Here is a 24,851-nt window from a genome sequence, read left to right as displayed (position 1 = left end):
ACCAAGAGGAACCCTCAAAACCACACAAATACATGGAAACTAAGCAACTTGCTCCTTAATGACTTTTGGGTAAACAAATTAAGGAAGCAATAAAAACAATCTTTGAAACAAATGAAAATAAAGATACTTTTTAGGTGGGCTTTATTCCTGGGATGCAAGGATGGTTCAACATACACAAATCAATAAATGTGATTCATCACATACACAAAATTAAAACCAAAAGCCATATGATCATCTCAATGGCTGCAGAAAAAGCATTTGACAAAATCCAACATTCTTTATGATAAAAACCCTCAACAAACTAGGCATCAAGGAATATACCTCAAAATAATAATAGCTGTCTATGACAAACCTGCAGCAAACATCATATTGAATGGGCAAAAGTTGGAAGCATTCCCTCTAAGAACCGAAACAAGACAAGGATATCCACTTTCACCACTGCTGTACTAGAAGTCCTAGCCAGAGCAATCAGGCACAAGCAAGAAATAAAAGATGTATGAATAGGAAGAGAGGAAGTCAAATTATCTTTGTTCACCAATGATATGATTCCGTATCTAGAAAACCCTAAAGATTCCTCCAAAACACTCCTAGATAAATGACTTCAATAAAGTTTCACGATACAAAATCAATGTACAAAAATCAGTAGCATTTCTATACACTAATAATGTTCAAGTTGAGAACCAAATCAAGAATTCAATCCCATTTACAATAGCTACACAAAAAATAAAATACTCACAGACACATTTAACCAAGGAGATGAAAGACTTCTATGAGAATAACTTTTCAAAACATTGATGAAAGAAATCACAGATGACACAAATGGAAAAACATTCCATGCTCATGGACAGGAAGAATCAACATTGTTAACATGACCATACTGCCCAAAGCAATCTACAGATTCATCACAATTCCTATCAAATTACCAATATGATTTTTCACATAATTATATAAAACAATTCATATGGAACCAAAAAGCTCAAATAGAGCAATCCTAAGCAAAAAGAACACAGCTAGAGGTATCACATTACCTGACTTCAAATTATACTACAAGGCTATAGTAACTAAAACAGCGTGGTACTGGTACAAAAATAGGCACAGAGATCAATGGAACAGAATAGAGAACTCAAAAATTAAGCCACACACAACTGATTTTTGACAAAGTCGACAAAAATAAACAATGGGGAAGGACATCCTATTCAATAAATGGTGCTGGGAAAACTGGCTAGCCATGTGCAGAAGAATGAAGAAACTAGAAGAAAACCTAGGAAAAAAGTCTTCTGGACCTTGGCCTAGGCAGAGAATTTATGACTAAGACCACAAAAGCAAATACAACAAAACCAAACATAGACAATTGGGGCTTAAACTCAAGAGCTTCTGCACAGCAAAAGAAACAACAAAGTAAAGACAACCTACAGAATAGGAGAAAATATTTGCAACTATGCATCAAGTAAAGGACTAATATTGGCCAGGCGCCGTGGCTCACACTTGTAATCCCAACACTTTGGGAGGCTGAGGTGGGTGGATCACTTGAAGTCAGGAGTTCGAGACCAGCCTGCCCAACATAGTGAAGCCCCATCTCTACTAAAAATACAAAAATTAGCCAGGCGTGGTGGTGGGTGCCTGTAATCCCAGCTGCTTGGGATACTGAGACAGGAGAATCGCTTAAACCCGGGAGGTGGACATTGCAGTGTGCCGAGATAGTGTTCACTGCACTCCAGCCTGGATGACAGAGCAAGACTCTGTTTCAAAAAAAAAAAAAAAAAAAAAAAATAAGGACTAATATCCAGAATCTATAAGGAACTTAATAAGAAAAAAAAAACAGCCCCATTAAAAAGTGGGCAGTCTTGCTCCAGGATCTATGCTTATAACCCTTGTGCTAGGAGAATGTCTTACCAGACATGCAGCCACTAAAAGCATAAATACTAGCCAGCATAGAGGGGAATATCCTGATATCCTGTTTAATCAGATTTCTTTCATTCATTCATTTCCCAAAAGTGGATTGAGTCCTCCTGCTCATCAGGCACTGCAGTTACAGTAGTGAATAAGACAGAAAACCCCTGACCTCAAGGAGCTGATGTTCCTGATAAACAAATGAGCATATAATATGTCAGTGTCAAAAAATTCTAAGGAAGAAAAAAAGTAGCCAAATGGGAATTAGGTAGTAATGGGGTGGTTTATTGTTTGCTATTTCAAACATGGAAGTTAGGGAGGGCTTCACTGAGGAAGTGACACTGAGCAGAGACCCACCTGAAGGAGGTGAGGGAACAAGCTGTGTGGCTATCTAGGGAAAAAAACTTCCCACGGAGCTCATGCAAAGACCTCGAGTCAGGACTTGTCTGGTGTGTTGGAGGAACAGCGAGGAGGACTGTTTGGCTAGAACAGAGTGAGCAAAAGGGAGAGAGGGAGGAGAGGAGAGGAGAAGGGAGATGGGGCTAGGCTTGCAGTGCCTTGTGGGCCTCAGGAGGCTTGGGCTTTTACCTGGAGGGAAGTGGGAGCCATGGAGGGCTGCGGACAGAGGAGGATTGGGACTTGACTCAGGTGCTTACAGGTGCTCTCTGGTGGCTGTAGAGAGGATGGACTTGGGGGGTGATGGTGGGAGTTGGATGGGAGGTGGGTAACCGGATGGGATGAAAGCAACCACACAGGTCCAGGGGAGCGATGATGGAGACTGGGCCAAAAATAATTTTTCTCTATCATGCATCATGCAGTTGAGTCCAAGGGCTTCTGTAATGTCTGAACTTTTAATTTTTACTCCAAAGATTTATTGCCAAACTTGAAGCCTGCTTTCCTTGTTATAGCAAAATATATTTATGCGACAAATTTTACAGGAAGCCAAGTTTTAATTTACATGTAGACCTTAGTCCTGGGCCTGCGATGTTGCTCACACAGACAGTGTGGGAGAGTCAAAACCATAGTTGTAGAAAAATCAGAAAACTTCTAAGAGGCCTTGAGCTAAGATTCAGGAGGAGGAAAGGAGTTCTGCAAGAAGGAGACAGCGTTGGCAAAAGATTTGGATTCATGTTAAAATGAGAAATTCAGAAAAGATTTCCAAGGTGTGGATCTAGGATCGGGACCTCCAGACCCAGGGGGATGATCCTAGCTCCACACCTTGCTATAGAGCACTAGCTGAGACAGTGTATTAAGGAAGTGGAGGCTGACCTTTGCAATCTTCCATTGCTGACCTTGCATGGGCCAGGCCCTCTGCCAGAATTGGGCACTCTACTCTCCCCATTTTACAGATGGACAAACTGACACACAGTTTGGTGATGTTATATGACCAATGTCACACCAGCTTACATGGTTACTTACAAGTAGCAAACCCAGGATTCCAACACCGAGGTGGTCAGACACCAGTGTGTGCTGGTAACTATTACCCTAGGCTGAGGGTGGGGGGAGCAGGGAAGCATTTATAAGGTAGAAATGCTTCATTTAAAAACCAGCAGGCCAGGTGTGGTGGCATGCACCTGTAGACCCAGCTACTTGGGAGGCTGAGGCAGAAGGATCACTTGAGCCTGTGAGTCTGAAGCTTAAGTGCACAATGATTGTGCCTGTGAGTAGTCACTGCACTCCAGCCTGGGCAACATGGCAAGATCCCATCTCTAAAAACAATTTAAAAACAGACCAGGTGCAGTGGCTCACGCCTGTAATCCCAACACTTTGGGAGGCCGAGGCAGGCAGATCACTTGAGGTCAGGAGTTTGAGACCAGCCTGGTCAACATGGTGAAACTCCATCTCTACCCAAAATACAAAAAATTAGTTGGGTGTGGTGGCACTGGCTTGTAGTCCCAGATACTCAGGAGGCTGAGGCATGAGAATTGCTTGAACCCAGGAGGCAGGGGTTGCAGTGAGTGGAGTGCCACTGCACTCCAGCCTGGGGGACAGAGCCAGACTCGGTCTCACAAAAAAACAAACAAAAACATACACACACACAACTGAAAAATAAAGTAAGCCGGCGGTGGTGGCTTATGCCTGTAATCCCAGCACTTTGGGAGGCCAAGGTGGTGGATCACCTGAGGTCAGGAGTTCAAGACCAGCCTGGCCAACTTGGTGAAACCCTGTCTCTACTAAACATACAAAAATTAGCCGGGCATGATGGCGGGTGCCTGTAATCCCAGCTACTTGGAAGGCTGAGGCAGGAAAATCACTTGAACGGAGGTTGCAGTGAGCCAACATTGCACCACTGCACTCCAGCCTGGGTGACAGAGCGAGACTCCATCTCAAAACACACACACACACACACACACACACACACACACACACACACCCTTCCTGACTCACACAGAGGAATCATCATTGTCTGCTGGGTACACACACACACCACACACAACCTTCCTGACTCACACAGAGTAATCATCATTGTCTGCTGGGTACACACACACACACACACACACACACACACCCTTCCTGACTCACACAGAGGAATCATCGTTGTCTGCTGGGTACACACACACACACACACCCTTCCTGACTCACACAGAGGAATCATCATTGTCTGCTGGGTACACACACACACACACACACACACACACACACACACACACCCTTCCTGACTCACACAGAGGAATCATCATTGTCTGCTGGGTACACACACACACACACACACACACACACACACACACAACCTTCCTGACTCACACAGAGGAATCATCATTGTCTGCTGGGTGCATACCCTGCCAGACATTTTTCTGCTTTTGACATGGCCATCATTCCTTGATCTCAATCACTGCACTCTGCTGCCCCCTAGTGAAGCAACTACGCTACTCTCTAACCCCCAATGGTGAAGGAGCCACACTGCGTGCTAGACCCTGGAATGCCACCCTGCCCCTGGAAGCCAGCAAGAGAAACAGCCCAAAGGCCACCACTCCAGAGCAAAGGGACTTTGGCGTACGTTGTCATGACTGAGCATCACTCCCTTGGGCATGCCTATGGTCCCCGAAGTGTAGATGAGCACTGCGCATTGATTCGCCTTCTGGTTCTCGATGACCTGCTCCAGCTGGGTGTCAGGGATGCTTCCGCCAAGTTCCATGAAATCATCCCACTGTGGACAGAAAAGACAAGCGGAGGATGAGAAGGCAGTCAGGAGTCCTCTTCCCCAGCCAGACCTCGTCCTATCAGCTTTTCCTAAAGAATGATCCTCAGCAGGTGGAAGGGCTTAGGATGTGCCAGTCCTGGCACCTCTTACAAAAGTCCCAAGATATTTGCTTCCAGTTCTGCCACTTCCTCGCACTGTCACCAAGCCACTTAAGCTCCCTGTGCCTCAGTTTCCTCATATGTAAAATGGGAATGATGTCAGGATGCAACTCCTTGGGCTGTTCTAAGCAGTAAGAGAGTTAATATATGCAAAGTGCTCAGAATAGTGGTTGGCAGGTAGTAAGTGTTCTACGGTGTTAGGTATTATTTGTTCGCTGCCTTCCCAAATTCCACTTCCCACCCCTACTTCTTAGTCACCAATTGGATGGGGCTGACTTCACCCACAGATCCGGAAGTCAACCCTAATTGGTTCAAACTATTCTATCAGCCTGGGTTATGGTGACTGGATCAAGTCTGGACATGTGACCTCAAGTGGTCCAATCACAATGAAGATGAATACATTACCTGGGAATTCTGAGACACAGACTGTGTATGTGAAAGAGTCAAGATGTAGCTCTGGGAGCTGCTGAACCATCTCAGGACTATGTGAGAAAGTAAGGCTGGAGTGGAGCCAAGAAATAGAGAAAGGAAAGTAGAGCCTGGGCACATTCTTTGAGCCCCTGGTTCCAGCCATGCCTGAAATCCACACCCTGAACTGTAGTTGCGTGGTCCAACAAATTACCTTTTTTTTTTTTTTTTTTTTTTTTTTGCTTAAGCCATTTGGGGTCAGACTTTTGTCACTTACGACCAAAGGCATCCTTATTGATAATTGATACATTGCCTCACTCTGGCAGGTGAAGAAGCTGAGGCTCAGGGGTGGCAGATTACTTGCCCGTGGCAGATTACTTGCCCAAGGCAGATTACTTAAGGCAAGTGAAGAGAGGAGCCAGCATTCAAACCCAAGGTCTGACTCCAGAGCTTGTGCTCTTAACTATGACAGAATTCGGTGCCTCAAAGTGAACTCTTGGGTTGTATCGACTGAGCATCACATGAGATCTGCAGAAATTCTACCACTGAACCCCCAACAAGGCTCTGGATGAGGGCGATGCGCTGACTTAAAGATTGAGGCCCCTCGGCCGGGCACTGTGGCTCACATCTGTAATCCCAGCACTGGGAGGCTGAGGCGGGCAGATCATGAGGTCAGAAGTTCGAGACCAACCTGGCCAGCATGGTAAAACCCCGTCTCTACTAAAAATACAAAAGTTAGCTGGGTGTGGTGGCAGGCGCCTGTAATCCCAGCTCCTCAGGATGCTGAGCCAGGAGAATCACTTGAACTGGGGAGATGGAGGTTGCAGTGAGCCGAGATCATGCCACTGCACTCCAGCCTGGGCAACAGAGTGAGACTCCATCTCAAAAAAAAAAAAAAAAGACCCCTCAAAGTCCTCCACAAATGGCCAGAGTTTTCTGAAACCTGCCCAGGGTGATGCTGGCTTCATCTGAGCAGGCAAAGCCCTTTGCCCAGATAATCTCTAACAGGGTAGAGCAAGGGTGAGAGGAAGAGCACACACAAACCCTCTGGGGGAACCTGTCCTTTCTCAGAGATGCCCCTAGGTCTCCCTACAAACGGTGTTCCTTCAAAGGCTGGTAGAAGACCCCCTGCTTCAACAGCCACAAATGACTGGATTGGGATGGGCACCAGACCCATGCTGGTCCAATCCAATCCCCTCTCTTGGAGATCTGGGTTGGTCCTCAGTCTGTTGGGCACACAGATGCCAAGCATCACAACTGGCACAGTTCATTGTCTTACTCTGCCATTTCCTTCGCAAATGTCACAGTTGACTTTCTCAGTCTCATTCGTTTTTATTCATTTCTGGGTCCTAAAACTGAATCTTTTTTTTTTTCTTTTTTTTTTTCTTTTGAGACAGAGTCTTGCTCTGTCACCCAGGCTGGAGTGCAATGGTGTGATCTCAGCTCACTGCAACCTCCACCTCCCAGGTTCAAGTGATCCTCTTCAGCCTCCCGAGTAGCTTGGACAGGCATGCACTACCACACCTGGCTATTTTTTTTGTATTTTATTTTATCGTATTTTATTTGTTTATTTTAAGACAGAGTCTTGCTCTGTCGCCCAAGCTGGAGTGCAGTGGCGTGATCTTGGCTCATTGCAACCTCTGCCTCCCGGGTTCAAGCGATTCCCCTGCCTCAGCCTCCTGAGCAGCTGGGACTACAGGCGTATGCCACCACGCCCAGCTAATTTTTTGTATTTTTTAGTAGAGACGGAGTTTCACCATATTGGTCAGGACGGTCTCGAACTCCTGACCTCAGGTTATCTACCCGCCTTGGCCTCCCAAGTGCTGGGATTACAGGCATGAGCCACCACACCCAGCCTTTTTTTTTTTTTTTTTCAGATGGAGTCTCGCTCTGTCACCAGACTGGAATGCAGTGGTGTGATCTGGCTCACTGCAACCTCCGCCTCCTGGGTTCAAGCGATTCTCCTGCCTCAACCTCCTGAGTAGCTGGGACTACAGGCACGTGCCACCATGCCCAGCTAATTTTTATATTTTTAGTAGAGACGTGGTTTCACCATGTTGACCAGGATGGTCTCGATCTCCTGAAAAGTCTGTAATTCTAATTGGTTGTCTTAGTCATTGTTCTGGTATTAATATGGACATTTATGTTTTCTGAAAAGCATGAAAGCTGATGAGTTTTGGCTGGCCAGAAAGGTTCATTTCTGCCATTTGCATGGAGGGAAAACAAAAATAAACTTCATGACTTTGAATTCCTTCTGACTGGAGCAATGGGTTTGAGAGCCTAATCTCATGGAAATTAGAAGGACTTTTTCATGGTCTCTCTTGCCCTGGTTTCTGTAAGATAACTCAATATATCCTTCAAAATAAAACAACAGCAGTGGCTCACACCTGTAATCCCAGCACTTTGGAGAGTGGATCACTTGAGGTCAGGAGTTCAAGACCAGCCTGGCCAACATGGAGAAATCCCATCTCTACTAAAAAAAAAAAAATACAAAAAATTAGCCAGGCATCGTCGTGGGTGCCTGTAATCCCAGCTACTCGGGAGGCTGAGGCAGGAGAATCACTTGAACCCAGGAGGTGGAGGTTGCAGTGAGCTGAGATTGCGCCACTGCATTCCAGCCTGGGTGACAGAGTGAGACACTGTCTCAAAAAAAAAAGCGCAAACTAAAAACAATAATAAAAGTCTTCTTTGGCTTAAGTGGATATCTGTTGCTTGCAAGCAAACATTTTCTAGCTCCAAAAGATGCTGCAGCAGACTATATTTTCCAAAAATGATTGTGACAACATGTATAATGAATGTCACACATTCTTCAGGGAACTTGTCTCTCCCTTAGTAAGCGGTGGTGTCTATGTCCCCACCCCTTGATCCCTGGCAGATCTTTGGCTTGGCCTTCATGGGCAAATGAGGGTGGGAGCAATGTTATGTGACTTCCAAGATTAGGTCATAAAATGTGAGACAGCTTCCACCTGGCACACGCGCTCTCTCTCAAGATATTCTCTATAAAGATCTCAGCCACCAAGTAAGTCCAACAATCTTTTTGTTGTTGTTGTTTAGATGGAGTCTCACTCTGTCGCCCAGGCTGGAGTGCAGTGGCGTGATCTCGGCTCACTGCAAGCTCCACCTCCCGGGTTCACACCATTCTCCTGCCTCAGTCTCCCGAGTAGCTGGGAATACAGGCGCCCGCCACCACGCCCGGCTAATTTTTTGCATTTTTAGTAGAGACGCGGTTTCACCGTGTTAGCCAGGATGGTCTCGATCTCCTGACCTCGTGATCCGCCCGTCTCGGCCTCCCAAAGTGCTGGGATTACAGGCGTGAGCCACCGCGCCTGGCCGCATATTTTTAAATGGTTGATGGTTTTAGTAAAAATATTATCAACGATTTTGCATCTGTTAAAGCCAGGAAAATAAAGTTATAATAAATTCTGGCTTGGGTATAAATAAAATATTTAAACTTAATGTTATTAGTTTTAACACACAATTTTCAACTTTCGAGTATATTGTTTAATTATCTTAATGTTCTTGGGAAAAAAATTAATAACAAAATGACTGATTTTTTTTTTTAGCCACCAGTTTTGGCAGTGATTTGTTGCCCAGCAGTAATTAGCCGGAACAGACACTGTTCATTAATCAGTTCCTTCGTGCCAGAAGGGAAAAATGCATCCCAAAGGTCCCGCCTACGTCCTTTTGCTAGGCCCCCACGCATTGCTCACCTCCCATTTCCCTTTGCAAAGGCCACACCCACTTCTCTTTGCAAAGCCTCACTACATTTGGGAAGCCCCACCCACTTCCCTTTGCAAAGCCCCACCTACCACATTTGTGAGGCCCTATTCCATCTCTGCTTACCTCCCACTTTCTTTGAAAGGCCACACCCACTTCCCTTGTAAGGTCACACCCCCTCCCTCTGCTCACATTTCACGTCCTTTGAAAGGTCACACCCACTTTCCTCACAATGCTCCACCCACTTCCTTTCCTCACCTTTCACTTCCTTTGAGAGTCCCCACCTACTTCCTTTGAGAGTTCCCACCCTTGCCAGGTCCCACCTCCTCGCTCTGCTCACCTTTCACTTCCTTAGGCCACGCCCACTTTTCTTGCAAGGCCCCGCCCTCCCCTTTCCCCAGTGCCCACCTCCCACACTTACAGAGTACAAGTTGTTGTTCTTCTTCATTGGCAGTCTGTACTGGATGATCGCTTTTAGGAGCTCCAGGCTGCTCTGTGGAATCTGAAAGAAAGTTCCCTGTGGGCTTCATGGCAACCCAGCCCTGGGAAAGACTAAAGCTGGGTTGGATGTCCTAAGCTCTCTCCAGCAACTCTAGCCTCTTTTTTTTTTTTTTTTTTTTTTTTTTTTGAGACACAGTGTTGCTCTGTTGCCCAGGCTGGAGTGCATTGGCGCAATCTCGGCTCACTGCAACCTCTGCCTCCCGGGTTCAAGCCATTCTCCCACCTCAGCCTCCCGAGTATCTGGGATTACAGGTATGCACCACCATGCCCAGCTAATTTTTGTATTTTTGGTAGAGCCGGGGTTTCACCATGTTGGCCGGCTGGTCTGGAACTCCTGACCCCAGGTGGTCCACCCCCCTCGGCCTCCCAAAGTGTTGGAATTACAGGCGTGAGCCACTGTGCCTGGCCTCCAGCCTCTTTTCTTCCCCTGCCCACACTATAAAACGCTGCTATTGGTCTTGACTGACCCCAAATGACCTGGTTTCAGGACTCCTGGATTCTTTGTAGTCCATATCAATAGCTTCCAACAGTGTAGGTAGAGGATGACAACAGTCTGCCCGAGACAACACATCTCTGACTGAATTATGCTACACAGAATTGTGGATCTTGGTTGATGAGCTAAAGGAAGTCCCTCCCGGCTCTTCCTTTTCCAGGACTTTGCACCTTGCAGCCCAGATTTAGCTAACCTTTTAGTTGGAGTCAGGCAACAAAAATCCCTCATGAAGTTGGCTGGAACCTAGACAGGTGCAGAGCCCTTTACCCATACCTAGCACGGTAGGGTTCAGGCGACCTGCGAGATTCTTTTTTTTTGGGGGGGGGGGAGGGGGACGGAGTCTCGCTCAGTCGCCCAGGCTGGAGTGCAGTGGCGCTATCTCGGCTCACTCCAAGCTCCGCCTCCCAGGTTCATGCCATACTCCTGCCTCAGCCTCCCGAGTAGCTGGGACTACAGGCGCCCCCCACCATGCCCGGCTAATTTTTTGTAGTTTTAGTAGAGATGGGGTTTCACTGTGTTAGCCAGGATGGTCTGGATCTCCTGACCTCCTGATCCGCCCACCTCGGCCTCCCAAAGTGCTGGGATTACAGGCATGAGCCACCGCGCCTGGCCCCTGCGAGATTCTTATACTCTGTTCACGCCAAAGGAAGGGGGAGGGGGTCTTTCTATGACACTTCTAGCCAATCCAATGAAAAAGTTACTTGCAACATCCATTTTGCTAATTATAGCCACGCCTCTGGCATGCATTGGAGAGAAAAGATGGCAGAAGCCCATATAGCAACTGGACAAGTTTTCCAGAGAGAAGAAACAGACATTCATGGAGACTGGGGCAGGCAACAGCTTGGGATGTCTAAGGGATACAAAAAGTCCAGGATGGCCGGAGTGGGGACCCAAGAGAGTATGATAGGGGAGGGGGCATGAAAGAATAGTGAGGCCCAGATCAGCGGAGGCTTGGAGGCAAAGATGAGGAGTTTGGAGTTTATTTAACTCCAACAGAAAACCGCTAGAGAATTAGAGGGTTATAAGCAGAGGAGGATCTATGATTACTCCCCCAGATAAAGATCTCCTAGTGGAGCTGGGCATCCAATTTGGGAGAAGCATCTCAGGAACCTGGTTTTGAATCTTCTAGACCTAGCAACTGGAACAATAAATCCTCCAGACTTCACCTTCAATGAAACTAGGAGTCAGAAATAATTCAGATATTGCCTTATTCACTTATTGCTGGACCTGCTAGAACAAGGACAGAAATCCACAGTAGCCAGGTGGTTGTAGAGGAGAAGGTTGTGTATGTGGCATTTTCCAGTTCTGGAAAACTCAAATTAAGCCAGCATTCCCAGCTGGAAGAAGGATCCCACCCACCCACCAGCACCCACCCCATAGTGTGTTCTGCTAAGAAGAGGACAAACAGGTATGACATGAGTTTTGGGAACCACCGATGCATCACTTAAGAAAGTAATTTTATGAGCAGTTGTTCATGCCTGTAATCCCAGCACTTTGGGAGGCCAAGGCCATTGGATCACTTGAGGCCAGGAGTTCAAGAGCAGCCTGGCTAACATGGCGAAATCCTGTCTCGACAAAAAAAAAATGCAAAAATTAGCCCGATGTGGTGGTGTGCACATGTAGTCCCAGCTACTTGGGAGGCTGAAGCATGAGAATCGCTTGAACCTCAGAGGTGGAGGTTGCAGTGAGCCAAGATGGCGCTACAGCTCTCCAGCCTGGACGACAAAGTGAGACAGTCTCAAAAAAAGAAAAAAAAAAAAAGAAAAAGAAAAAAGAAAAATTTTTTTTTCTTTACTGTAATGAAAGTTTTTTTTAAATTTTATTATTATTATACTTTAAGTTTTAGGGTACATGTGCACAACGTGCAGGTTTGTTACATATGTATACATGTGCCTTGTTGGTGTGCTGCACCCATTAACTCGTCATTTAGCATTAGGTATATCTCATAATGCTATCCCTCCCCCCTCCCCCCACCCCACAACAGTCCCTGGTGTGTGATATTCCCCTTCCTGTGTCCATGTGTTCTCATTGTTCAATTCCCACCTATGAGTGAGAACATGTGGTGTTTGGTTTTTTGTCCTTGTGATAGTTTGCTGAGAATAAAAGCTCCAGGCCAGAGGTGGAGGTCTGTCCTTCCTGAACCAAGTCAGGAATTAGGAGTCAAAGGAAGCCAGGCAGCAGAAAGTGTTGTATTTCGCTGAGTCTAGCTAGGATTTCATTGAATCTGGAAACTGTACCCAAATTTTGGAGATAGTAGAATGTGAGAAAACATATGGCCAGTAGTGATCAGAGAATGCCATCAATGAAAAGACACATCTTGACTCCAGACATGTTAAAAAGTGAAGAAATGAGTGACTCAGAGTCATGAAATCATGTATTCAAGAAACAGTCACAGTGGTCCTTGAGCTGAATGATGAACCTAGCCATCTAGGCTCACCCCTCCCAAGGACTCCCCTCCTCTCCAGGACCCTCCTGCCAAAAGCTGATTCAGCAAACTGCAGCTCATTCAAACATGTAGGAAATTTAAAGTTTTGACAATAGCCATAAAAAGACACTACAATGAAGAAGAAAAGTAAGACAGCAGCTCAATTTCACTGTACACAAGGAAAACTCACTGGATAATTTCAACACAATGCAAAAGAAAATTGTAACCAAGGCCAGGTGCAGTATCTCATGCCTGTGATCCCAGCACTTTGGAAGGCTGAGGCGGGTGGATCACGAGGTCAGGAGATTGAGACCATCCTGGCTAACACGGTGAAACCCCGTCTCTACTAAAAAAAATACAAAAAATGAGCTGGGTGTGGTGGCGGGCACCTGTAGTCCCAGCTACTTGGGAGACTGAGGCAGGAGAATGACGTGAACCGGGAGGCAGAGGTTGCAGTGAGCCGAGATCACGCCACTGCACTCCAGCCTGGGTGACAGAGCAAGACTCTGTCCCAAAAAAATTTAAAAAAAAAAAAAATTGTAACCAAACATTCCAGGATAAAACTAAAAATGTAATGAAGCAAACACAGCTAGAAAGGAAGAACACAAAGCAAACATACAAGCACTCAGGGAAGAGACAGCAGGACACTAGAAAAAAATGAAACAGGAAGGGATAGAACTTAGGCAAGAAATAGAAGAGAACAACAAAAGCATCTAGAAATGAAGACAATGACAAGAAATGAAGAAAATTACATAGTAGCATGGGCTTGAAATCATCACACTTCTAAAAGAAAAAAATAACAGTGGGATGTATATAAAATAATACATAAATATATTAATATTTTTACGTGGGGGCTTAAGGTCGGGCATGGGGGCTCATGCCTATAATCCCAGCACTTTGGGAGGCTGAGGCAGAAAGATCAATTGAGGCCAGAAGTTCAACAGCAGCCTGGGCAACATAGCAAGACTCTGTCTCTACAAAAAAAAAATGGTTTTTGTTTGTTTGTTTGTTTTGAGACAGGGTCTCACTCTGTCACCCAGGCTGGAGTGCAGTGGCTCAATCTTGGCTCACTGCAACCTCCACCTCCCAGGTTCAAGCGATCCTCCCACCTCAGCCTCAGCCTCCCCAGTAGCTGCATGCCACCACATCCGGCTAATTTTTGTATTTTTTGGTAGAGATGGAGTTTCACCATGTTGGCCATGCTGGTCTCAAACTCCTGACCTCAGGTGTTCTGCCTGCCTTGGCCTCCCAAAGTGCCTGGATTACAAGCGTGAACCACCACACCTGGCCCAAAAAATGTTTTAAAAGTCAGCCCGGGCTTGGCGTGGTGGCTCATGCCTGTAATCCCAGCACTTTGGGAGGCCGAGGCAGGCGGATCACGAAGTCAGGAGATCAAGACCATCCTGGCTAACATGGTGAAACCCCGTTTCTACTAAAACATATAAAAAAATTAGCTGGGCGTGATAGTGGGTGCTTGTAGTCCCAGCTACTCGGGAGGCTGAGGCAGGAGAATGGCATGAACCCAGGAGGCGGAGCTTGGAGTGAGCCGAGTTCGGCCCATTGCACTCCAGCTTGGGCGACAGAATGAGACTCCGTCTCGGAAAAAAAAAAAAAGTTAGCCCGACATGGTGGTACATGCTCGTAGTCCCAGCTACTTGGAGGACTGAGGCAGAAGGATCAGTTGAGACCAGGAGTTCAAGGCTACAGTGAGCTACAATCACAACATTGCACTCCAGCCTGGGGACAGAGTGAGACCCTGTCTCGAAAAAAAAAAAAAAAGAAAAAAAATGGAGGCTGAGTATTAAACTAAGTTAATACGAATTGGAACGCAAACTCCTCCACTTCAGTCTGCTTCTCCAAAAATCAGCTTCACCACATACACTAATGAGGTCATGGAGGACTCTTGCTGAATGGATGCATGGCCCTATCTTATCATTAGAATTTACCTGGGAAAAAAAGAACACCTGCCCAGAGCCCTGAGGTCCCCCTGGGTGACTTTGGCGGGCAGTGCTGGGTAGGGGTTTACCGAAAGGATTTTCTGTAACTGTTGATCATTCTCAACCAGCAAGATGTTCACTTTGGCATGAGTGATGACATATTGACAAGCCTCGGCAGAGTTGGTGGCATAAATACCAACACAAAGGCCCCTGGGAAAAGAAAACACATTCGTGTGTGCATCCACACACACCTTAAAGGCAGAATGGTGTGGAAGGTCAAGAGAGAGGAAAGGTTTGCAGGCAAGTTCTTAAGTTTGCAGCCACAGCACTAGCTTCCCTTCCTCCCCAACTTAACAACAAGACAACAAAAATGACAATGATGATAAGAGTGACAGCTTGTATGATGTCACTATGACAACAGGGCGTGGAACACTTAGAACACCCCATTTTACAGATGAGAAAAACAGGGGCCCGGCAGTGAAGTCACTCAAGATTACACAGCAAGTAGGTGTTAGACCCAGGATCTGAACTCCTGACTCAGCCCCTGTTCCCATCATTCACAGCCTTTTGTGCTTGCAGATGGCATCCTCTTTTGCTTTTAATTTGCATTTCCCAATGGATAATGACATTGAGCATCTTTACATGTGCCTTTTGGCTACTTTGTGGCATTTCTGTTGAAATCTTTTGCCCCTTTCAAATTTTTTTTTCCCTTTTTATTACTGAGTTACAGAATTTCTTTATCTATCTTAGATACCAGTCGTTTGTCAGAAATTCGAGTTTTAAGAATATTTTCTCCAAGTATGCAGTTTGCCTGCTCACCTTTTGTTTTGTTTTGTTTTGTTTTGTTTTGTTTTGTTTTGTTTGAGACAGGGTCTAGCTCTGTCACCCAGGCTGGCATGCAGTGGTGCAATCTCAGCTCACTGCAACCTCAACCTCCTGGATTCAAGCAATTCTCCTGCCTCAGCCTCCTGAGTAGCTGGGATTACAGGTATACACCACCACACCTGGCTAATTTTTGTATTTTTTGTAGAGAAGAGGTTTCACCATGTTGCCCAGGCTGGTCTCAAACTCCTGGCCTCCAGTGATCCACCCACCCCTGCCTCCCAAAGTGCTGGGATTCCAGGCGTGAGCCACCATGTTTGACAACTGTTCATCTTCTCGGTGTCTTTTAATAAGCAGAAGTTTTTAATGCTAATAAAATCCTATTTGGCAACATTTATGCTTTTTGCTCTCTGTGTCCTGTCTAAGAAATCTTTGGCTACCCCCAGGTTGTGAAACCATTCCGTGCTTTCCTTTTTCAAGAAGCTTTAGAATTTAACTTGCATGATTTAGTCTGTAATCCATCTCAATTTAATTTTTGCATATGATGTGAGGCAGGGATCAGGGCTGATTTATTTTTCCATACAAATATCCAGTTGGTCCAGCACCACCAGACTACTCTGCTGCCTTTGTTGGAAGCCAGTGACCATGTATGCATGGAGCTATTTCTGGGCTCTCTGCTCTGTTGATCTAGTTGTTGTGCTTTTAATATGGCAGGGAATGAGGCACATTATAATTATTTGAGATGGTTACTCTCATCACCATTCTTAAGCACATACTATTTGCTAAGCACTGTGCTAAGGGTTTATGAAGCATCCTCTTATTGAATCTTCGTAACAGCCCTGTGAGGCATGGAGATGTCTGCTTTCCTGCTCATTCATACAGAATACAAAATAGCAGACAACCCAAGATTTGAATTTGGGTCTGATGTGGCACCAGAGCCCAGTCACTGCATGACACTCTCTTATCATTCAGTCCTAAAATGGGGACAAATCTCTTTATTAAAATTTATTCTGGGCTGGGCACAGTGGCTCACACCTGTAATCCCAGCACTTTGGGAGGCTGAGGCGGGTGGATTACCTGAGGTCAGGAGTTTGAGACAAGCCTGGCCAACATGGAGAAACCCCATCTTTACCAAAAATACAAAATTTAGCCAGCCATGGTGGCGCACGCCTGTAGTCCCAGCTACTTGGGAGGCTGAGGCAGGAGAATCACTTGAACCCGGGAGGCAGAGGTTGCAGTGAGCCAGGATCACACCACTGCACTGCAGCCTGGGCAACAGAGTGAGACTCCACCTCTCTCTCTATAGATAATATAAGATATATTATTATATATTATTTATTATATGTATTATATATTATATATAATATATGTAATAATAATATACATTATTATATATATATATATATATTCCTTTTCTTTTGAGACGGAGTTTTGCTCTTGTTGCCCAAGCTGGAGTGCAATGGCATGATCTCGGCTCACTGCAACCTCTGCCTCCCGGGTTCAAGCGATTCTCCTGCCTCAGCCCTCCAAGTAGCTGGGATTACAGGCATGTGCCACTACGCCTGGCTAATTTTGTATTTTTTTTTTTAGTAGAGATAGAGTTTCTACATGTTGGTCAGCCTGGTCTCAAACTCTCGACCTCAGGTGTTCCACCCGCTTCGGTCTCCCAAAGTGCTGGGATTACAGGCATGAGCCACAGCACCAGGCCTCAAAATATATATATATATATTTCAACTCACTGTAAGACAGGGGTAGTATATGCTCATAAAAATTTGGAAAATAGAATATAACATATTAGGGTGGTGTTAGTCTCGATGATGAGATATAACTAATGTTAATATTTATTTCTAGTCACCACCCTCAATTTTTTTCACTCTTTTCTCTTTTCCTTCCTTTCTTCTTTTCTTTTCTTTTTTCTTTTCCTTCTTTTCTTTTTTCTTTTCCTTTTCTTTTCTTTTCTTTACTTTTATTTTCCAGACAGGGTCTCACTCTGTTGCCGAGGCTGGAGTGCAGTGGTATGACCATAATTCACTGCAGTCTCAACTTCTTGGGCTCAAGCCATCCTCCCACCTCTGCCTCCCAAGTAGTTGGGACTACAGGCACACACCACCACGCCTGGCTAATTTTAAAAACACTTTGATTTTATTTTTTAGAGACAGAATCTTGCGATGTTGCCCAGGCTGGTCTTGAACTCTTGGGCTAAGGCAAACTTCTCACCTCAGCCTCCCAAAGTGCTGAGATTACAGGCATGAGTCACTGTGCCCAGCCGCTCAATTTTTTTCATGGCTGTGGCTGCTGCTGCTGTTGTCGTTGCTGTTGTTATTATTAATCTTGAGTCAAACAAACAAGTTCAGATCTCAGGGTCTTTATCCAACCACAGCATGATTCTGGGGAAGACACTTAACCTCTATTGGTCCCAGATTATCGTCACCATCATTATTACTCGGGATCATGATGGCACCTACCTCGAAGGGCTACCATGAGCAGTCAATGATATCATATGGGTAAGAGTGACCACCAATAATTGGTATATTAATGGTTGGTATTTTAAATTTTTTTGTTTTTTTTTGTTTTTTTGAGACAGAGTCTCGCTGTGTCGCCCAGGCTGGAGTGCAGTGGCGCAATCTCGGCTCACTGCAAGCTCGGCCTCCTGGGTTCACGCCATTCTCCTGCCTCAGCCTCCCGAGTAGCTGGGACTACGGGCACCCGCCACCACACCTGGCTAATTTTTTGGTATTTTTAGTAGAGATGGGGTTTCACCGTGTTAGCCAGGATGGTCTCGATCTCCTGACCTCGTGATCTGCCTGCCTCGGCCTCCTACAGTGCTGGGATTACAGACGTGAGCCACCGCACCCGGCCTGGTATTTTAAATTTTAAGCATAGTTGTAACCATACAGTGTATAAAGATTTTGATACTTGCTTTGTCACCTCTGACATCAAAAATGCTTAAAATGTGCTCTTCAGAGCCATCATTTCAAAATATTACCCAGAATCCCATCCAGAAGGCATCTCATGGTTTAATCCCCAGCTGTGGGACACTTAGGTCGTCCCTGACTTTTTGCCATCACTAATAACACTTCCAAGAAGCATCTGTGCATAAGCCAAAATATATTCATGTTTTGGTTTTGTTTCTTTAAGTAAAACACCCAAAGGTAGAATTACAAGCTCAAAAAGAAATCAGTATTTTATTTTTACTTTTGTTTTTTTTCATGATTACAGCCTGGGCAACATAGCAAGAAACCATCTCTACAAAAAACAAACAAAAAACAAAAATTAGCTGGGTGTGGTGGTGTGTGCTCATAGTCCCAGTTACCCTGGAGGCCGAGGTGGGAGGATCGCATGAGCCCAAGACTTCAAGGCTGCCCACTGGCTGTGTGAGCCTCAGTTTCCTCATCTGTAGATACGGGATGGATAGGACCCACTTCACATTGCTGTTGTGAGGTTTTACAGGATCATACACGTGGAGCACAATGCTTCTGCACATAATCAGAAACCTCTAAATGCTATCTGTGATTATTATTTTGTCTGCAAAAAGTTCTTCAGCTGAAGAAAATCGAGAGGTCTGAGACTGCTCGTCTAATGGGTGTTACTGCATATGACCTGTGATCATAATGATTTGTTCGTGCATCTATCCTGCCTGCTAACTAGGGCGTTCATTCAAAATTCCTGTTTGCATCTCACACTGAACAAGACCAGGGGTCCCAGGCCCAGGGTAGCGGCTCCTTAACCCTCACCGTGAACCAAGCCAATTACCTTACCCGGCTAGGATGGCGCCAACAGCAGTGATAAACCACTCTGCAGAGTTAAACCCCAGGATGCCAACTCCGTGGAAACGCTCCAAGCCCAGCTGGGAAGGAAAAAACAAACAGAAAAACAAAACATAAACACAGAGATGTTATATCATTAGGATATGTGACGACGGAATCAAATGTAGTCACATGGAGGCCAGGCGCGGTGGCTCACGCCTGTAATCCCAGCACTTTGGGAGGTTGAAGTGGGAGAATTGCTTGAGGCCAGAAGTTCGAGACCAGCCTGGGCAACACAGTGAGACCCCTGTCTTTACAAAAAAAGTGGAAAAGTTCGCTGGGCATGGTGGCACACACTTGTTGTCCCGGCTGCTTGGGTAGTTGAGGCAGGAGGATCACTTGAGCCCTAGAGTTCGAGGCTGCAGTGAGCTATGATTGCACCACTGCACTCCATCCTGGGCAACAGAGTGAGACCCTGTTTCAAAACAAAACAAAAGTAGCCACACGGGGTGGGAGACGGCATTGAGCCTAAAATCTGAGGTGTAATATTTTTAATTTTTATGACTATGGGAGGTTTGTTTACCTCTCTCTACATAACACACCATTTATTATTTTTATTTTTATGTTTTGTTTCATTTATTGTGGTAAAATATATATAACATGAATTTTACCATTATCTTTTTTTTTTTTTTTTGAGACAGAGTTTCACTCTGTTGCCCAGGCTGGAGTCCAGTAGTGCGATCTCGGCTCACTGCAACCTCCGTCTCTTGGGTTCAAGCGATCTCCTGCCTCAGCCCCCAAAGTAGCTGGAATTACAGACACGTGCCACCAGGCCTGGCTAATTTTTGTATTTTTAGTAGAGTCAGCATTTCACCATGTTGGCCAGGCTGGTCTCGAACCCCTGACCTCAAGCAATCCTCCTGCCTCGGCCTCCCAAAGTGCTCACGCCTGTAATCCACCACACCCAGCCCGTTTTCACCATTTTTAACAGTGTAGTTTAGTCGCATTAAACACATCCACATGGTTGTACAACTGTCACCACCGTTCATCTCTAGAACTTTCTCCTCTTCCTAAACTGAAACTCTCTCTGTATAAAACACTCAGTCTCTATCCCCTTCCCCAGCCCTGGGCACCTCCCATTCTACTTTCTGTCTCTATGAATCTAACGACTCTAGGGACCTCCTAGGAATGAAATCACACAGGATTTGCCCTTTTGTGTCTGGCTTATTTCACCGAGTATGATGTCCTCAAGGTTCATCCACGTTGTAGCGTGTGTCAGAATTTCCTTCCTTTTTGTGGCTGAATCATATTCCCTTGTATGGGCGGACCACATCGTGTTTATCCATTCTTCCGCTGATGGACACACGGGCTGCTTCCACCCTCTGGCTCTTGTGAATAATGCTGCTATGACCCTGAGTCTACAGATAACTCTTCATGTCCCTGGCTTTTCTTTCTTTTTTTTTTTTTTTTGTTAAATATCCAGAAGTGGGATTGCTGAATCATATGGCAATTCTATTTACATTTTTTCTTTTTTTTAGAAATTGCCAGACTGTTTTCCACAGTGGCGGCACCATTTTACATTTCCACCAGCACTGCACAAGGGTTCCAGCTTCTCCATATCCTCCCCAGCACGTGTTGTGTTTTGCTATTTTTTAACGAATAGCTATCTTGAAGGGTGTGAATTTATTTTATTTTTTATTTTATTTTTATTTTATTTTATTTTATTATTATTATTTTTTGTCTCGCTCTGTCGCCCAGGCTGGAGTGCAGTGGGTGATCATAGCTCACTGCAGCTTCAACTTCCCAGGCTCCAGCAATCGTCCCACCTCACCCTCCCGAGTAGCTGGGACTATGGGCCTGCTCCACTGAATCTAATTTTTAAAAAATTACAGGCATGGTGGCTTGTAATCCCAGCGCTTTAGGAGGCCGAGGCGGGTGGATCTCTTGAGGCTGGGTGTGGTGGCTCACACCTGTAATCCCAGCACTTTGGGAGGCCAAGGCGGGTGGATCTCCTCAGGTCAGAAGTTCGAGACCAGCCTGGCCCACAAGGTGAAACCCCACCTCTACTAAAAATACAAAAAATTAGCCAGGCGTCGCAGCATGCGCCTGTAGTCCCAGCTACTTGGGAAGCTGAGGAGAGGAGAATTGCTTGAACCCGGAGGCGGAGGCTACAGTGAGCCAAGATCGTGCCACTGCACTCCAGACTGGGCAGCAGAGTGAGACTCTGTCTAAAAAAAAAAAAAAAAAAGTTGCACATGTAAAGGTACAGACTTGTCCTGAATGTGGGTGAGAATGAACCAGGAGACTCAGAAACAAAAGTGAGCATCCTTAGGGGAAAACTCCCTCTTTGTTCTGGGTACTGCCAACCAACGTTGTTGGCTCTTTTAGTCATATGGAATCACGGCTGGCAATGATCTGCTGTTCTTGGGGGAAAAGGAACCATTTGGAAGGCATTTGCCTGCTGGTACTTCAGAATGAGATGCCAAGTATTTCAGTAACCAAAAGGCTGGCTTTATTGTGGACAGAGTGTGTTTTTATTAATGCCTAGTTACACCGATTAATTTCTACTTGGGTCTCCAAGTAGTTTTGTTTGTTTTTATTTTTGGTTTTGTTTCTACTTCGGTCTCCAAGTTTTGTTTGTTTGTTTGTTTGTTTTTTGAGATGGAGTTTCACCCAGGCTGGAGTGCAATGGCACGATCTCGGCTCACTGCAACCTCTGCCTCCCAGGTTCAAGCGATTCTCCTGCCTCAGCCTCCTGAGTAGCTGGGATTACAGGCGTGCACCACCACACCTGGCTAATTTTTGTATTTTTAGTATAGACGGGGTTTCACCATGTGTAGACGGGGTTTCACCATGTCGGCCAGGCTGGTCTCAAACTCTTGACCTCTTGACCTTGATCCGCCCACCTTGGCCTCCCAAAGTGCTGGGATTGCAGGCATGAGCCACCATGCTCAGTCAGGTTTCCAAGATTTAGGGGAGGAGGGGGACCTTTAACTCCATGGAACTAAGAATATGGCTAAAGGAGACCATCTTTCAGGAGAGATGAACTAGCCACAGTGATATAGTATGAAGGTGGGACCACCAAGAAGAAACCCAGCCCAAGCACATGGTTCTCTTTTTTTTTTTCTTTACGAGACGATCTCACTCTGTTGCCCAGGCTAGAGTGCAATGGTGCAATCACAGGTCATTGCAGCCTCGACCTCCCAGGCTCAAGTGATCCTCCCACCTCAGCCTCCTGATGGCTGGGACTACAGGCATGTGCCACTGCACCTGGCTACTTTTTAAATTTTTTGTTGAGACTGGGGTCTCACTATGTTGCCCAGGTTGGTCTTGAACTCCTGGGCTCAGTGATCCTCCTGCCTCAATGTCCCAAAGCACTAGGATCACAGACATGAGCCACTGACCCCAACCTTGTTCCCTCTTTCTTTTGCTTCATTCATACTAGGGGTGACTGGCAACCATGCCTTGAAGACATTCAAGCAATTCTGTGGAGAAGGCCATGGAATGAGGAGCTGAGACTTCCTGCCAACAACCAGCCATCTAGGTAAGTAAGCTTGGAAGTGAGGCCTCCAGCCCAATTGAGCCTTCAGATGAGATAGCCCCAGCTGATAGCTTGGCTGCAACCTCATGAGAGACCTGGAGCCAGAACCACCCAATTTCAAAGTAGCTCCTAAATTCTCAATCCACAGAAACTGTGAGATGATAAATGTTTGTCATTTCAAGTTACTATATTTTGGGATAATTTTTTATGCAGCAGCAACTAACTAATACATAGAGATAATATGTTAGGGACAAATGCAAGGTGTAGAACCATGGGTGTAGCAGGCTATTATGTGTGTAAAAATTTGCATATATAAAAATTGCATTTTATATTTATACATAATTTATTTCCCAAAAGGACACACAAAAAACTGACAATGGTGGCTGCTTCCACAGAGAGGAACTGGGTGGCTGAGGCTCATGAATCAGAGGGAAATTTTCGCCAATTAACCTTTGTATATTTTGGTGCCTTGTGAATTTTGTACCGCATGTATGTATGTGTGTTACCTATTCAGAATGAATGGTTGAACAAAGGAGAATGAATGAATGAATCTTACCTTGATCAAGGATTTCGCAGCCTTCCGACAAGCCTCGTAGTACTGGTTGAAATTCAGAATTTCCCACTTTTTGCCGTTCTTGGATGCGAGGGCTGGATAAGCCCCAAATCGGTTGACTGACTCTCGAAAAAATTCAGGGATGGTCATCGGGGTCTCATGGCCCGGTCCGTGTTTGGATAGCCTCAGAAGGACTTCTCCATCTCGACAGGTGGTCCACAGCCTGGGAGTAACTGCAAATAGTCACCAGAGTTGGGTGGCAAATGTTTTTATTTATTTAATAACTTTGGAGGGGGGATGTCTTTTTGGACCTAAGGTACTGAGAGTTGAATTAATCCTCTTCTAGGGTGAAGTTATGTGGTCAACACTGGCAAGACAAGCTTCCTTTCTCTTTATTTATTTTTTCATTCCCCCCCAAAAAATTTTAATAAGTTGAAAGGATTGTATGCCAAACATTTTCTTATCCAACACCTAGATTCTACAACTGCTAGCATTTTACTATATTTTATCACACATCTATCCTGCTATCTTTGTTATGTCCATTTTTTTTCTTTCTTTTTTTCTTTTCTGGAGACACAGTCTTGCTCTGTCAGCAGGCTGGAGTGCACTGGCACAATCAGAGCTCACTGCAACCTCGACCTCCTAGGCTCAAGCCATCCTCCCACCTCAGCCTCCCAAATAACTGGAACTACAGGCGAACACCACCATGCCTAGCTAATTTATTTTTTAATATTTTGTAGAGATGGGGTTCTACTGTGTTTCCGAGGCTGATCTCAAACTCCTGGGCTCAAACAATCCTCCTCCCTCAGTTTCTCAAAATGCTGGGATTACAGGCATGAGCCACCACACCTGGCCCCATCTTATTTTTTTTATTATTATTTTGTTTTTTGTTTTTGTTTTTGAGATGGAGCTTTGCTCTTCTTGCCCAGGCTGGAGTACAATGGCACAATCTCGGCTCACTGCAAGCCCCGCCTCCTAGGTTCAAGCAATTCTCCTGTCTCAGCCTCCCGAGTAGCTGGGATTACAGGCATGCACCACCACGCCTGGCTAATTTTATATTTTTAGTAGAGACGGAGTTTCTCCATGTTGGTCAGGCTGGTCTCGAACTCCCGACTTCAGGTGATCCACCCGCCTTGGCCTCCCAAAGTGCTGGGATTACAGGCGTGAGCCACTGAGCCTGGCCTATTATTATTTTTTGAGACGGAGTCTCACTCTTGCCCGGGCTGGAGTGCAGTGGTGTGATCTTGGCTCACCCCAACCTACCCCTCCCAGGTTCAAGCGATTCTTCTGCCTCAACCTCCCGAGTAGCTGGGATTACAGGCACCCGCCACCACATCTGGCTAATTTTTGTATTTTCAGTAGAGATGGGGTTTCACCACGTAGCTCAGGCTGGTCTCGAACTCCTGACCTCAAGTGATCCCCCTGCCTTGGCCTCCCAAAGTGCTGGGATTACAAGCATGAGCCACTGCACCTGGCCCCATCTGATTTTTTGATGCATTTCCAAGTGAGCCAAAGCTA

At 45.6% G+C, this 24,851-nt stretch overlaps 1 protein-coding gene across 6 annotated transcripts in view; it reads right to left on the bottom strand.

Moving 5' to 3' along the window:
* ACSBG2 (acyl-CoA synthetase bubblegum family member 2) overlaps positions 1–24,851 on the bottom strand; it is a 58,624-nt gene that overhangs the window by 22,965 nt on the left and 10,808 nt on the right. For 4 of the 6 annotated variants that reach the window (XM_030807807.1, XM_030807805.1, XM_030807809.1 and 1 more), the window contains exons 3-7: positions 23,337–23,566; positions 19,252–19,340; positions 14,761–14,881; positions 9,737–9,817; positions 4,889–5,038 (exon numbers count right to left, since the gene is read on the bottom strand). In XM_030807807.1, the coding sequence (XP_030663667.1) occupies positions 4,889–5,038; positions 9,737–9,817; positions 14,761–14,881; positions 19,252–19,340; positions 23,337–23,566 (671 nt within the window). The remainder of the gene's footprint in view (positions 1–4,888; positions 5,039–9,736; positions 9,818–14,760; positions 14,882–19,251; positions 19,341–23,336; positions 23,567–24,851) is intronic. The other 2 variants (XM_030807810.1, XM_030807811.1) reach the window with 2 other exon arrangements.

This window comes from Nomascus leucogenys, unplaced genomic scaffold, assembly GCF_006542625.1.
Source record: "Nomascus leucogenys isolate Asia unplaced genomic scaffold, Asia_NLE_v1 Super-Scaffold_241, whole genome shotgun sequence".
Lineage (NCBI taxonomy): Eukaryota > Metazoa > Chordata > Mammalia > Primates > Hylobatidae > Nomascus > Nomascus leucogenys.
The sequence above is the reverse complement of the archived record's forward strand: the minus strand, read 5'-3'. Positions and strand labels throughout refer to the sequence as shown.